General features: G+C 43.6%; 1 protein-coding gene across 4 annotated transcripts in view; it reads right to left on the bottom strand.

Moving 5' to 3' along the window:
* Nucleotides 1-15,081, bottom strand: part of LOC135907294 (uncharacterized) — a 53,235-nt gene that overhangs the window by 17,606 nt on the left and 20,548 nt on the right. Inside the window, exons 2-4 of one of the 4 annotated variants that reach the window (XR_011507547.1) lie at nt 13,014-13,114; nt 8,461-8,613; nt 4,786-4,941 (exon numbers count right to left, since the gene is read on the bottom strand). Coding sequence is in view for 3 of the 4 variants with exons in the window: in XM_065438982.2 (XP_065295054.2) it covers nt 4,786-4,941; nt 13,014-13,114; nt 13,698-13,783 (343 nt within the window). In the remaining variant the exon portion in view is untranslated. Of the gene's footprint in view, nt 1-4,785; nt 4,942-8,460; nt 8,614-13,013; nt 13,115-13,367; nt 13,400-13,697; nt 13,788-15,081 lie in introns of those variants that run through there. The other 3 variants (XM_065438982.2, XM_065438983.2, XM_065438984.2) reach the window with 3 other exon arrangements.

Genomic DNA, 15,081 nt, shown 5'->3' with positions numbered 1-15,081 from the left:
GAGATCTTGTTTTGCCGCTGACGGGCCGTTTTTAAAAGTGGCACGAGTTATGGCGAGTGCACTTTTGAGGAGGCTATAGCTCGAGTGCTCCTATCTACATACATGTACAAGGAGAATTCGTTTTTCTCGGCAACCAATGCACAAAATGTGCCGATGTTTGTTGCATTTAAAAGAAAATCTTCAAATCTAGTGACTGTTGGTTTCGAATTTTTGAGTTTGGTCGTATACTTTTTACTGAAAATCGGCAAAAACCAAAAATTTTCAGAAAATGAAACTATCAAGTTTACAACCCTGTAAGTGAACAACTAAAAAGAGTAATACAATTCTGTGAATTACATCTAATAGTACATCTAAAGGGGACAAAATTGATAGGTTACACATGAATATAAAAAATTTAGTAATATGTAAATACAGCTTTTGCAGAATCCTTGCATCCAAGGTAAGAAATTCACGTAAGATCTAAAATGACACATCGAATTTCTCCGATTTAAATGATCTAATGAATGCCATTTACAGAACCGCAATATCTGTTCTTTATGCACAGCTATGAATTTGTAAACTTCGTGCTTCTAGTTTTTTCAAACGGTCCAATATTTGAAAATCCTCTTAACAAAATTTCAAGCCCTAAATCGAAATCCCGCTTCCAGCAGTGACTAGAACTTAACTTTTTCTTTCAAATCCAACAAACTTCATTAAAAGCGCTCAAGGGGTTATCTCAGAAAAACGTTTTTGCGTTTCACATGTATTTAAATAGGCCGCATCGGAGTTGGGCCCGAGCTAAAGCTTCCTCTTAAATCGGCACTCGGTCGTCCATTGGACCAACATTTTTACGCCCTCATACGAACCCCACATGGGCGCTGAAAAACGTTAGGTGATGGTACCATCGCGTGGCGCCATGATCAACTCAAGCCTGGTCTTGCCTTATTCACCCATGAAAAGCGTTAAAGCGTGGCGCGTTCGCGACACCACCTGTAAGTAAGCGTGCGTGCGAGGACTTAATTCGAATGGAAACACTGCGATTTGATCTCGACTCCATTATGAAGTACCTGCAGGTTTACACAGGATGTTTCACCTGACTTGGGTGAAAGCTTAAAAATATGTAAATGCTACGCAGCTGGACAGAACCAAATTAGCGTTATTTGCAGTCGCATAGAGATACTCAGATTACTTTTTTGCATTCCACCTAATTAAATAATAATTCTTAATTAAATATTCAGCTTCTCAAATAATATAGTTAGGTGAAAAGCGTCAAAAAGAATTTTGTAGAGCGCCATGAAAAACATTCGATACAGCTTTCTGGTGCTCAACACGTGCTGCCTAAAAGTGTTTCTCCGAGCGTGAAAGAAGCCCACAAAGCGCTCAGCGCTCGACCTGCCGTTTCTGACTCTCCCTCGTAAGTCTTTATTTTCCATTTGGTGCCACAATATATTCATTAAAGCCAACAAATACATGCAAAATTCACGCGTGACTGGCCACTCGAGGCACTTCGCGTGGGTTAGCGGGCTTCACTCCAGCTCAGAGACACACTTTTATGTAGCAGGAAAGCTGCACGACCATGTAGCAGCTTTCTTTATGTAGCACGACCACCAGAAAGCTGCATCGGGAGTTTTTCATGTTGGTCTATAATATTTGCTTTGACACTATTCATGTAATGATAATAATTGAGAAGCTAATTAATTAAGACCAATTGTTTGATTATGCGGAATGCAAAAAAAAATCATCTGAATATGTCCAAGCGACGGCAAATGAGTCTAAATTGTTTTTGTCCAGCTACGTAGCATTTACATAACTTTAGGCTTTGGCCCACATCCCGCCGTGGTTGCTTAGTGGCCATGGTGTCAGGCTCCTAAGCACGAGGTCGCGGGATCGAAACCTGGCCCCAGTGACCGTATTTCGCTAGGTGCGAAATGCGAAAACAACCGTGTACTTATATTTAGGGGTACGTTAAGAATCCCCAGATGGCCACAGTTTCCAGAGTGCACCACTACGGCGTGCCTCGTAATCAGATCGTAGTTTCAGCCCCTAATACCCCATGATTTGATTTAAAGTTTTGCCCAAGTTAAGTCAAACACACTGTATAGAAGTTGGTGGCATCAGGCTACAAGGAAGACTGAGATGGGAGGAGTTGATCGCTCTGTGTTACGTCCAACAAACGGGGACATCACCGATGACAGATGTAACATTGTGCATTATTTAGTGATACGTCTCCTCACAAGCCGCACCCGCGACTAGTTGTGTTGCTGCCGAGCCCGTATGCGTAAAAGAGATGCAAGCCGAGGTTGCAGTGTCTGTTGTCCTCGCATTTCCACAAGACCTGACAAGTAATTGCACCACTTTAACTCCGTGGCCACGTCAATGTGAACTAATTTAGGCCATCGGTGACGTCGCACCCATCTTTATTCACTACACCATACCTTCGTCGCTGTATTTCAAAGGAACGTCAGCTTTCCTTCTCTAGTCATTTAGAATAATCCTCGCGGTCAGTTTGCACTTTGATTGACTCCTTTTTTTTTTGCTTATCGCATCCAGCGATGTCGTTCTTTTTTTCTCCTCATACGCCAATCACTAGGATGCTATTTCAACTTTTGACAACTATCATGCAGTAGAAAATTATCTGACCCAATATTTCATAAATAATCCTTTTATACAGACCCTTTTTCACCGAAACGAGATGTTGAGACTCAATCACTTTTGTTCATCAACGTTACACAGTTGCTCCACTGTTGTTTTTATGTAAATAATAAAGGTATTTTGTTCCTTTATGATCTATCTTCTTAGTACAATGTTGCGGACAACCTAGCTTGCCCAGACACGGTCGGCACGTTTCGAAACTAAAGAAATGTACCCAATTATGTACGGAATAACAGCCATTCTATAAAATACCATTGAACAGTTATCCGAGCAACTATACAATCAATGACAAAGTAGCCACAAAACGAGCCCGCCAGCCACGTTATTCAACACATGTGACATGCCTTCCACTGATGACTTCATAGTAGCTGTTCACTCCACCAGTAGCATAGTTTGCACGTTAGAGCATGCAACTTTTATCAGCCAAAACACTACTATTTAGGAAGAATCTAAATATTATCAGGAGTTGTATATTACGAGCAAATACCTGATAACAGTGTCCAAAGTGGGCGAAAGCTAAAGAAGCTGCAGAAAAACGAAGCCCTAAATCTATACCGTGTAAATCAAAGTAAATTTGCATATGCGTTGCCCATGCTGGCACAGTAATGGCAGTGTAATTGTGCATGAGAATGTTACTGAATTCTCCCTACACCATGCCTAAATAAAGCGATCCTGCGGCTGGGGGGAAAAAGCGCAGAAAACGCGGACAGAACAAGCGCACTCTTGAACTCGCTCCTTCGTCACCATCTACACTCCTATTTCAGACAAAAATTACTTGCAGTCAACAAACCGAAATCGCCATTTCGCTGTTTTCATGCAGTACAGAACAACGCCTGCGTCGTCCCTGCCGCTGTCCTACGCCTTTGCTTGGTATTTCACTTTAGCCAACTTTATTTGCGTTTGATTTATCGTACATTCGAGAGGAGGGGGAAGCTACAGCCAGATAATTTGATAACGAACGAAATCAATACAAGTTCGTATCGATTTACAATATAGAAAAGCTTCGTAGCGTGACGTCACTGAGATGCAGTGACGCTGTCATTGACCAACGTGCTGAGCACAACCAGTTGGATCGCAACTACTGATGTGAATTTTAGCGAAAGGCGAGACTAACAGACATGGCCAACCTTTCCAAAATTTGCCTGCAAAATTTCGGTCGAAAGAATGCAAACATGCTGTCAGGTATTTTTGCCTCCATTTTGCGGCATCGCGCCTCTTTCATTTATCCATATACAGCTTACCTGGTAATGAGCGCAATGTCACAAGACTGCTATCAAAGCGCCCTTCAGAACTTAGTAAACATGGAAAACGTGCACCATTGAATTTGACGTGAAGAGGAAGCAATACGCACTGTACACAAACACGTACTTCAACGCTTTAACTTGTGCATGCTTGCCTTTCAAGCAGCGAACGAACCACTTAACGCCGTCATAATTCACAGGACACTGAAATATGTTTGCATGCTACTTCTTCAGCGTATATCCCTACATACTAAAGAAATAGCCAGGTCTGGCCTTTATTAAAGGAATGTCGACCGTGTCAGCTTCATTACAAAACATGGCCCCCAAAAATGAGTTCCTTCAGTTATTGAATGAGCTTTTTTTGACCATTCAAATCACGACAAATTATAAGAAACCAGCTGAGATCATGGTTTCACTGACGTTATAGCGACACGCCAGTGGTGGACACAATAAGTGCATACGCAGTGACGCTGACACGCCAGTTTTTCGGGGGGCTGTATACCCGCTTGCACACAAGCGTTCTCGCACTCATCGGCTCTAACTCGCGCTTACTCGCCAACACTCGCTCATATCGACTTGCTTTCATTCAGACATAACTATTAATATTCACACTTGCGTGCACTTGCACTCACCAGCAATTACTCGCGTCTGCACCCCGCGTTCACGCATGTTCACGGTCGAATGTCAACTTTCCTTGACATTCGCGTTGACCGACACCTACTCTCGTTCCAACTCACGTCCACTGAGACTCACCGGCACTCGACTTCGTCCGTACCCACGTACAACCACCCCCCCCCCCCCCTTTTGTCACTGATACTCTATCCAGCCTCTGTAAGATCACTGTGCAGCGAGCGCGAGCTTATTGTGCTCATGGGTGAGCATGCCGACCGATGCGCGGCGTCGCCCAACTCACCGCTGGGTTTCGATTTGGGGCAGACGCAGTAGTAGGGCCGTTCGCCTGGGCCGATCGGCGTCCTGGCGGCAGGGGTGCACTGGCAACCGATCTGCCTCGCACGCTCGATCGGGTCGTCGTGCAGCATCCCGGCTCTAGCTGCACCTTTCGAAGGCCCTGCAACAAAACATAACAAAGGAAGCAAAGGACAGACCCATGGTAGAGTGTATAAGCGCGACTGGACGAGGACGTAGAAAGAAACAGATACACAGACACAGCGCTTCACTTTCAACTATAAATTTTATTTTCGCACGCATCGATAAATATATACCGTGCAAGCGGAAACAAACGTAACAGCAAAAAAAGAACATTGAGTGGTGCATTTCGTTGAACCGAACACGTGGGCAAGGCAAGGGAAAAACATGTACTACAATGGTCACAAAGATAAACTGAGGAATCGTATCTCCTTTTCCGATAGTGACACCGAAGCCTTGCTTACACACTTTTGCTCAAATTTTGCAATCTCGTAGGCCTCTACAATCTCCCTCGTCATCCTGCTATGTGCCTTGTACAGAATGGAAGTCAGGGACGTACGCAGGATTTTTTTTCGGGGGGGGGGGGGGGGCAACCCAAGGTAACTTTTCTATGCAAATGAGGGGGGGGGGTTACTTTTACTAGTGCAAATGTGAATAACGCCCACCATTCACCATAAAAACGCATAAACCCAAAAAAACGGAAATAAGGTGTATTTTACACGTATGCCTGTGCGATTCACCTCTCCTTTACTTGACAAACAAAGAACTATGTTAAATGGACTCGCGCAGGAAAGAAGCACCAAGAACAAATAAAGAAGCAAAAGTAAAATAAAGATTACGTTAGTAAAATAGAACTGAAAAAGCAGCAGTTGGCAACAAAGGCAAACGGACCGCGCGGAGTTAGGTTACTCCGCTAGCCAATCACAGAAGCCAACAAAATCGTCGTCATGCGGTCTTTTCAAAATGGCGTCGTACTTGATACCTCCGGAGCGTCTGCTGCTCGTAAAGAGTCTTCATCGGCAGAAGCAATGAGGCGTGCAACAGACGTGGACAAAATGTATGGAGTCTTCAAAAGTCTGCGCTGCTGTTCATTTCACTTCTGCACCCGTTTTACTAATGAAACTTCACGGCCAACTGAAGTGAAACTTCGCAACGAATAGTTGTAGCGAGGCAAGCATGTTATTTCAGTTCAATAAAGGATTAGGAATTCGCCATTCCACTATAACAGGCGAGGGAAAAGGTACAAAATTACGCGCTAATAATTTTATTTTTGTAGTTACCGCCTTATTTGGGTAACAGAAAAAGTTTCAAGTACGAATTATTTGCAGCCTCGCGGAGGAACAGTGGCTGGCGGTTATGAAGGTGTGGGCGGGGCTTCATTGCAGACTTCAGTTGTATGTGACTATAGTATCGTTTTTTGAATTAACTCTGGAAGAATTATACAGAAATATACATTTGCGGAACACTCGCAGTTCTTTTGGATCCCTCGTTTACAGCTCTAACAAGTGCCACAACCAACTCGTATTGTTATTTGGGAAGTTACGTAACGATGCGTGGCCACCAGTCGCGTACAACCGCGTAGTGCGAAGGAAGCTGCAATTCTAGACGTGATGCACCTCCATAAGCACAGCAGAGAAGTGGCTACGTTGGGCGGCTCTAATGATAACTGTAGAAGCGTCATTCAGAACACACGGAATTGTCCTCCATTTCCGGCGGCGTTTTCTCTGTTTCCTTTTTAAATAAACAGGTGTTGATCCATAAATATTTTGATAAACAATGGCTAAATTTGTTAATTTTTGCTTTTCTTTCCTGTTTGGCTGTTGTCTCGGCCCTCTCCCTTAGTAGATCGCTTAATTTCTGAGCTCCTTGAGACTCTTGTTTCCATTTGCCAATTGTACAGGGTTTGATGATGGATGCTGTCTCGCATTATTTTATTTTCCACCTTATCTAATCCATATCGCGGGTATATGGTTCCGAGGATCTGTCAGCGTCGCGGCGAGCCGTCACTCGAGCAAATAATGAAACAAAAAGAAAAGTTAAAGGCAATTGGCATTTTCTCTGGCCGCAACTCGTTCCACGCTCATACAGACCAGCTGACCACGAACTGAATCCCTTTCCTGGTCCCTGGATCAGACTAGACGAAGAAGGATGAACTAACGAAGCAACAACGATGCGCGTGACCGTTGAATAGACGGTGACAACTGAATGCATCTCGAGTTAATAGCGCGGGCACCGAATTGATGAGAAAACTGGCCTGCACATCCCAAGAGACGCCGATAACTACCGCCATCCAAAAGCACTGAAAAAGGCAAAGAAATGTTGACCACCGAATAGCTGTCAAGTATCAACATTGATTTGGCTGCGCTTTAGGAACGTGTGTGAGAAGTGGTGGCGTGGGCGGAGAGGGGAGGGGGGGGACATGCGTCTTAACTTCGGGGGGGGGGGGGGGGCCCTTTGGGTACGTGCCTGATGGAAGTGTTTCCAAACATGGGTTTGCAGGAACAACCTCGGCAGTGAATACCCATATACGTCCTAGTTCTCGTCCAGTCGCGCTTATACACTCTACCATGGATTCTAACCAACTAGCCCGCCAGCGTGTTTTAACCAAAGGACAGAACCTTCTCACTGTGCCGTGTGGCGTAACTACACGACAGGCTATGATTGACCGAGAGAGACAAGTCGTCACAGCTCAGGCTATAGTTCAACGTGTATTCATTCTTGCGAAATTTGAGAAATTTTGAAAAGAGGAAGGGACGCTGAAAGTGTCTTAGAGAGGTCCCTGACCACGCCCACTCGTAGCAGTACAGTTAACCAAGAGCGGTTCGTATTTAATGTCACTGCGCCAATTTATCAGTAGTCTAAGCAATTGGTGCCATGAAATGCCTGCAACAATGACGTCCTATCTGCATAAATCACTTACAAGATGCATAAGATAGAAAGGTACTAGTATAACTCCTATGCAGACTGTTGCGTTTTGCGCCAGGCGTGCCGAAAGGATCAGACAAGTTCCGGGTGAACGACGTTTATTGACCCATGCTTGTGGGTAGAGGCTCGGCAAGAAAGAGAGGAGCCGCTAGCAAGGGGCACTCTGCTTCTAACACTTAGTGGCGCATGCGCACTTCGCAGCGTGCTCTTATTATTATGAGCACCAGCCGACACAACACAGACACTGCGAGAAAACGTCACAACACCGACACAAGTGGCCCATACAGCGAAAACCGCTTGTCAATACACAAAACTTAAGTGAGCAGTGCCACGGTACGCATTCAGCAGCAAACAAAAAGATATCTTATATTGCATTTCCTGTGTTGAACCGCAGTAGAACCCTAATATGCAGTGTGCTTCGCGCAACTTGAACCAAGGATGTAAAAGAGAACTGGTTAGCCGCAGCAGAATGAAATCAACGGCTTATGGTTAGTCGTCATGTGGGACTCCTTGGGGGTCTTTTCACATTCCGCTTAATTAGTTAATCAACTAAGATGAATTATGCAAAATTCTTAATATTCACATTAGGGCCAAGTGCGTCTCTTTGCGTTGTAGAGCGGATTAAGAAACGACCAATCCAGTTTTTTGTGGCAACGTATATGCTGCGTGATGTTTGTTATTTTCGGCGTTTAAAGAGCCCACAAAATATCAAATAAAAATACGAGACTGTGCTCACCTGCTATCGCATTGCAGCACTCTCAACCGTGGTTCGTTCGAAAGAACCGTGCGCCCGGACCATGGCGAAGTAAGCGGCCGCGGCTCTAGGCATCGGCTTCCCAGTGCGTCAGCATATTTGTCCGTGGCACACGGAAAGGAAGCGCCATCGTCCCTGATAAGCGACAGGTTCGACGCATGGTTTAGAGCGCTGCAATACGATAGCGCACGAGCGCAGTCACGTGGTTTTGTTTCATATTTTGCGTGATTTCTTTAAACGCCGAAAAACATCACCATGCAGCATGTACACTCGCCCACAAAATATTGCGGGGTGCGCGAGCTCGTGGCGAAATGACCCTCTTGCCCTGCTAGCGGTGAACCCTTGGTGTCGAGACCAACACCTGCACGCATGCGCGTCCCTCCGAGACTGCAAGCGTGCATGTTACCGCGGTTCCTCCTTGCGCACCGACGGTATACGAATGTAGCCGCGAGGTGTCCCTCTTGCGATTGGCGCTGTGGTGGCTTTTAAGTTTCAAACACTAATGTGCTCCGATTATTTCAATAATTCCACCTAAGAAACGGTGCTTCGTAATATTTGGGAAAATATCAAACTTTCTCAAACAAACACAGAGCTTGTTTGCACATACGTATTAGGGTTGTACCCCGATTTAGAACCGATAATGCAAAATCGGGTATCTCTTTGTCGGCTACTGTATGTCAAACTGTGCAATGAAAAATATTTGTTGCAGTTGCCGTTGCACATTCGACAAAGCCGTTTTTACCACAATAAGTCATGATTGCACAATGTAATTCGACAGTCACACCTGTAAGGTACATTTCATTTGGTGTATGAAGGTGACAACAGATTTACAGTATAAGTACTATGTCGATTATCTTTGGACAGACATGGACAGACATTTAGTAGTTCTAGTGTTCGGTAAGAGGCAATGTATTCATTTATTTATTTATTTATTCATTCATTCATTCATTCATTTATTTATTCATGTTACCTCTAAAGGCTCTCACGGGGAGGGTATTACATAGGGGGGGAGGGGTGCGATACAGTCATTAATAATGCTGTACATGTTAGAAAAAACAACATCAATACATAGTGCAAAAATAATAAAAACCGCAATGAAAACGTAAAGCATAATACGAAAGGAAAGCATGAACAAAAGATAAATGAACAAAATATTATTACACATTTCCATCACAGCGAAGTAAGTCTTGGGATTTTTTTGTGTCAGTTTCTGTGGTGATGTGCGATGGCGCATTGTTCCACTGAATGATCGTGCGAGGAATGAATGAGTTGGCGTGAGAGCATGAATGACACTTTACATGTTTAACTTTGAAAGAATGATCACATCGTTGAAAGATGCCATGGGGTGACTGAAAGAAATTGTCGTGAAGAGATGCATGGTGTTAAAGCTTATGGAAAAGTGTTAAGCGAGCAAGTTTACGGCGATACGATAGGTCTTCCAGTCGGGCACGCTTTTTTAGTTCTGAGACGCTTGTGTAGAATGAGTATAGTCTGAAAAAATAAAACGAACAGCGCGGCTCTGCAAGGATTCGATGTTATAAATAACTTAGGCTTGATCGGGATCCGAAATCGACGCAGCATATTCAATTTTACGGCGTATTAGAGTAGCATAAGCACGCTTTCTGACGTGGATAGGATCATGTTTGACGTTACGTTTAAGAAGACCAAGTGAGCGGTAGCAGATGCAAGAGAGAGGTCGATATGGTGATATCTCAATATATATATTCAATATAAGATATTCAATATCTTATTGTTAAAGCCAAGGTGGTCCGCACTACCAGTAAGTTTAAGGTTGTTTAACAAGTCTAAGGTACTAGATCAAAAATAACGTACAGCGCGAAGGAAAAGGACAGCGATAGACGACATACACAGCGCTGTGTATGTCGTCTATCGCTGTCCTTGTCCTTCGCGCTGTACGTTATTTTCGATCATGAATTACCAACTAGCCCAAGCAACCACCCTAGTTCTAAGGTACCAGCTTTATTAATAACTATTTCAGGGATGCAATATGTCGTCAAATATATTTAATTCAGGAGATGAACTAATATTTTCATTGGTAGAAACTAACGAAAAGGTTTCATTAAAAATCTGAGCACATTCAGATTCATCAGTTACGACGCCCTTACTGTCGGTAAGCAATATGTCGGGATGAAACCTATGGTTTACGTTGCGCCAAAGTTTACGAGGGTTGTGGGTTAACAGCGATACCAACTCATGTTTGAAAAAGAGACGTAGAGTGGATCTTAGGAGTGATTGGTACTCTTTATCACATTTCTTGTACTTTTCCCACGCGCTCAAACGAGCATTTTTTACTGCCTGCCGATAAAACCGCTTTTTCTTACTGTTCATGCGCCGGAACTTCTTATTGAAACATGGTGCGCTGCTGCTACATTTGATGGGCATGAGGCACAAATTCATTGATAAGGTCAATAAAAGTATTTGTAAACAAATCCCAATTTTGCTCAACGGTTTGTAACGAATACTGATTCAAGAACTCAGCAGAGAAACAATCAAATTTAGAGTTAATTTTATCATAGTTAGCTCTGTTGTAACACCGGATTTGTTTAATAGTAGTTTTCTTTTCGTTAAAAGGACCTGGAATACGTGCTGTTATTACTTCATGATCGGAAATGCGCTCTAAGTGAATTATGTGAGAAAAAATGACAGGATTATTAGTTAATATTAGGTCTAATATGTTGGCGGTGCTCGATGTGCGACGCGTGAGATCTGCAATAGGTTACGATAGTGAGAAATCAAGACATCATTGAAGAAACATACGAGCTTCGCTTTCATTAGCTGTGACGGATTGTGTGAGCCAGTTTATACTAGGGAAATAAAATCATCAAATATAAGTAGACTAGAGTTTGGGAAACGTGTACATATTTCACACAGAACTCGAAGAAATTCGGCATAAAAGCAATCATTCATATTAGGAGGGCGGTAGATAGCACCAATAACTATATCGATAGAACAGCACTTTAATGAAACCCATACACATTCGAGAAATGAACTAATCCTTGCCGACACAGTACGCAAATCATCTTTTTTTGCCAAGAGTACACCACCTCCTGTAGAGTTTCATCTATCGCATCAAAAAATATTGAAACGCGTTTCGGTGAGAAAAATTGTGTTATCTGTTATAACATCAGTGAGCCATGTTTCAGTTAGTGCTAATTATGATGCGGAACATGAGTCGATTAGTGAAGATATTTCGGCACTCTCTGGTACGACACTTTTGATGTTCGTGTAAAGGTAAAAAAAAGATGTTTTACCGGTACTACACATTCAGATTTGAGAAGGATGGGAAATGGGCGTCTGATCTGTGATAAAAACAGGAGCATGTAATTCTTCTGTGGATCGCTGACATACACAAATTACGCATTCAGTCTCACTGTCCCACACATAGGCATTTTTATTAATCTGAAGCTTATGAAATACGAGGCGCATGCGGTATCCGTCTTTCCTTATGGATTTTGCGTGCTGCCACAGGTGACGGCGCTTCACTCGGACGGCCTGGGAATAATCACGAGCGATGCTGAAGCCTGTGTTCCTGATCCTGGAGCCGTTTGCTATCAAAGATTCAGATTCTTTATGATCGTAAAAGTTAGCAATGGTTGGCCGCGTCTTACTCGTCGAAAAGCGGCCCAAACAATGCGCTCTCACGATAGAGGTTACCACGACTTCAAGTTTACTAGAACGAAAGTCGAGCACGAGCTGCTACGAAGCCGCCCAAGTTTCTTCGACTGTATCAGCAACGCCAAAAAAAGAGCATTCGACTGTCTAGACCGATTTTCCAGATCGTCAATTTTGTCTTGCATTTTTTCTAGTTTGGGTATTAACCGAGACTGCGCAGATGGCACCAATTCGATTTTTGATTCTAATTCAGCAACGCGCTTTGCTAGCAAATCTAAGCCATGCTTGAGGCTAATATGAATGTTAAGGGCCTTATTTAACGATTCCAAGACTGATTCCCAAACTGCTAGTTGCTAGTTTCCGAGCGTTGGACCACAAGACTCAAATTGTCTAACTTGTCCTCCTGTGCCTTGGTCATGGGACCGGGATTTGATTCAACGTCGCCACCAAGAAGTAGGAGGTGCAAATGGTACACTAAAGCAGCGCGAGCACTTTTGAGATAATACATAATAATATGAGGTAATATAATAATTTGATGACACATTCCTAGTCTGTATCTAAGCGTGAGCACAGGGCGATATACAAGGAAGAAAATTCAAGCACGACCTCGGCTTCCAGCTCAAATTATTGCCGGTACATAGGAAACAACATGAATGAAATAATTCACGGTCATTAGGGAGCATTCACGTGGCGTCCTGTACGCCATATGGTTACCGAATTCATAGCTTTCAATGTGTTAGTGGAGACTAGCGGACCGTGCGGGATGTACAACAATATAACAGGTTCCATTACGTCAGCGCGTACCCCTCCCCACATCCGGTCCAAATGGAGTCACCCCACTCAAGAATGAAACCAGCGAATGTTTCGAACGAACGTGGCCACAGCCGGCGTCGACGACTCACCAATCTTGCTCAGGAGGACAGCGACGACCACGGCGAACAGGACGACGCCTCCGAAGAAGCCCAAGGTTGTCAAGGTGGACTTCCGGTCCCATGGCATCGGCCTGCCCAAATATCACGAGAAATCACTGGGACGCGTTCTCACTGTTAGGCGAGAGTTGTTACTCAACGGCACTATTACTGTTATTCTGTTGCACTTATTCAACGACACGCGAACGCCGTTACTTTATTACAGAAATATTGCGAACGTCTGTTGAGGTATACCTGCCTCGCGTTGCTATGCATCCGTCATAGATGCACTCTGAACAACAAAGCAACCGCAGTCATGGGCTGGCTCACAGCCTTACCTTCACTTACCTTTCAGAGGAAAACATATAACTATTATGCCAGAGCTGCTCTGGACGAATAAAACACAGCCCTGGTTGAGGAGAACCACGGGTTCCATTTTGCACAGTTGCAATCACCACGTGATACCAACAGAAAATGAAGCCAAGAAACCAAACAGAAGCATTCGAGTGTATAGAAATACAAAAAAACATGGAAATGAAACTTATACTGTTGAAATCATAGCATGTGCCTAGCGGCAATTGCGGGTTCGGTTTCCACCTGCGGCAAGCCTTGTTTTGTCCACTTTCACTTTTTAAATTACATTTTTCTAAATTTAATAAAACCAGCGCAGTTATTTACCTTATGTCTTCCTTGGCGTCAGTGACTGTTCTTTTCACGTGGTTGTAATAAACCGGTGCCATGGTTAAACAACGCTGAACGAGCATAAACACTGCCATAAGAAAAGAATAAAGGCACATAGCTTTTAACCAGAAAAACTTTTGCTAAGGAAGCAAGGGAACATTGCAATTACGTGGCGACAGCGGCGATCATGATCGGCAATCCTCAAAACTATTCACAAGGTTCAAATCGGCGTGCTATATACACATTCGTCACTGTTAAATACAAAATTCAGAGTAATTCCTGGCGATCACGTTTAGAAATTCGGAATTATACAGCACTATTGTAGCCTGCGCCTGCAATTAGACGTGCCTGTCTCGCTGTCATAATGGCGAAATAATTCATTGCGCAGGGTGGCTGTTTGGCTACGTGATACACCTTAGTAAGTGAATGCGCAGCACAAATATTCCCAGCACTTCCTGTTTGAGTATTTCAACGTTCAGCTGAAAACAAATGGAGATGGTAGTTTTTAACTGGACATAAAATGAACTTCACGTTTTCTAGTTAGAATTAGCTCATAATTGGAAACAAATGGATATGGGAGTTGGCGGTTCAGCCTTTTTTATTTTTATTCCTGTTGCATTTTCTGTATTTCGACTATCGCATCTAGCATGTGTGTGCGCGTGGTTGACTTTCAACAATCGACACCGGTAGAACAGAAAATGAATCCAGGGACCATATTCTGCAGCGTTCCATTTCATTTTCCATTCCGTTTTTTATAACACATAGCCTTGAGTAATCGATAAAATCGATAATTGCCGCACAATGACGTCCGAGCCACGCCTGCGCCGATGACAACGGGATATAAGAATGAAAAATGAAGTGGATCGTTACGGCACACGGCCCCAATGGTATACTACGACCGTGTTACAGTGTAAGGCCCCAATGGCATAGGGGCCTTACACTACAGTGATTCATTTTATTGAAACTGTTTTCTTATATTTTACCGTGCTCATCGGCCGATTCTGGCGCTAGCCGCGGCTCACCGCAGAAAGCCGTGCAAGTAAGTTTTGTTGGAAATTTTGTTTTCCTTTGTGCCAAGGGGATCATTCGCTTGCTTACTTAGTGAATATAGGCTATAGCAACCTTACAACGGACATTAGTCAATGCTTATTGCAACCATGCCTGTCTATCTCCTGCTGGCATATGCGCCTCGCGATTGCGTAATTAGGTCTCTTAAGGTGTGCGGAATGTGTACTTATCACAAAAACACGACTACGAGGAATTGAAGGTCAAAAGTAATTGGGCTATTAAAATCCTTCAGGGTTCTTATAGTCACGACGTACCCAAAATATTCTCATTTGCGCACGGACTCGTATACTACGACCGAAGATAAAGTTCATTT

Source organism: Dermacentor albipictus, chromosome 7 (genome assembly GCF_038994185.2).
Source record: "Dermacentor albipictus isolate Rhodes 1998 colony chromosome 7, USDA_Dalb.pri_finalv2, whole genome shotgun sequence".
NCBI lineage: Eukaryota > Metazoa > Arthropoda > Arachnida > Ixodida > Ixodidae > Dermacentor > Dermacentor albipictus.
Note: the sequence above shows the minus strand (reverse complement) of the source record. Positions and strands in the feature narration are given on the sequence as shown.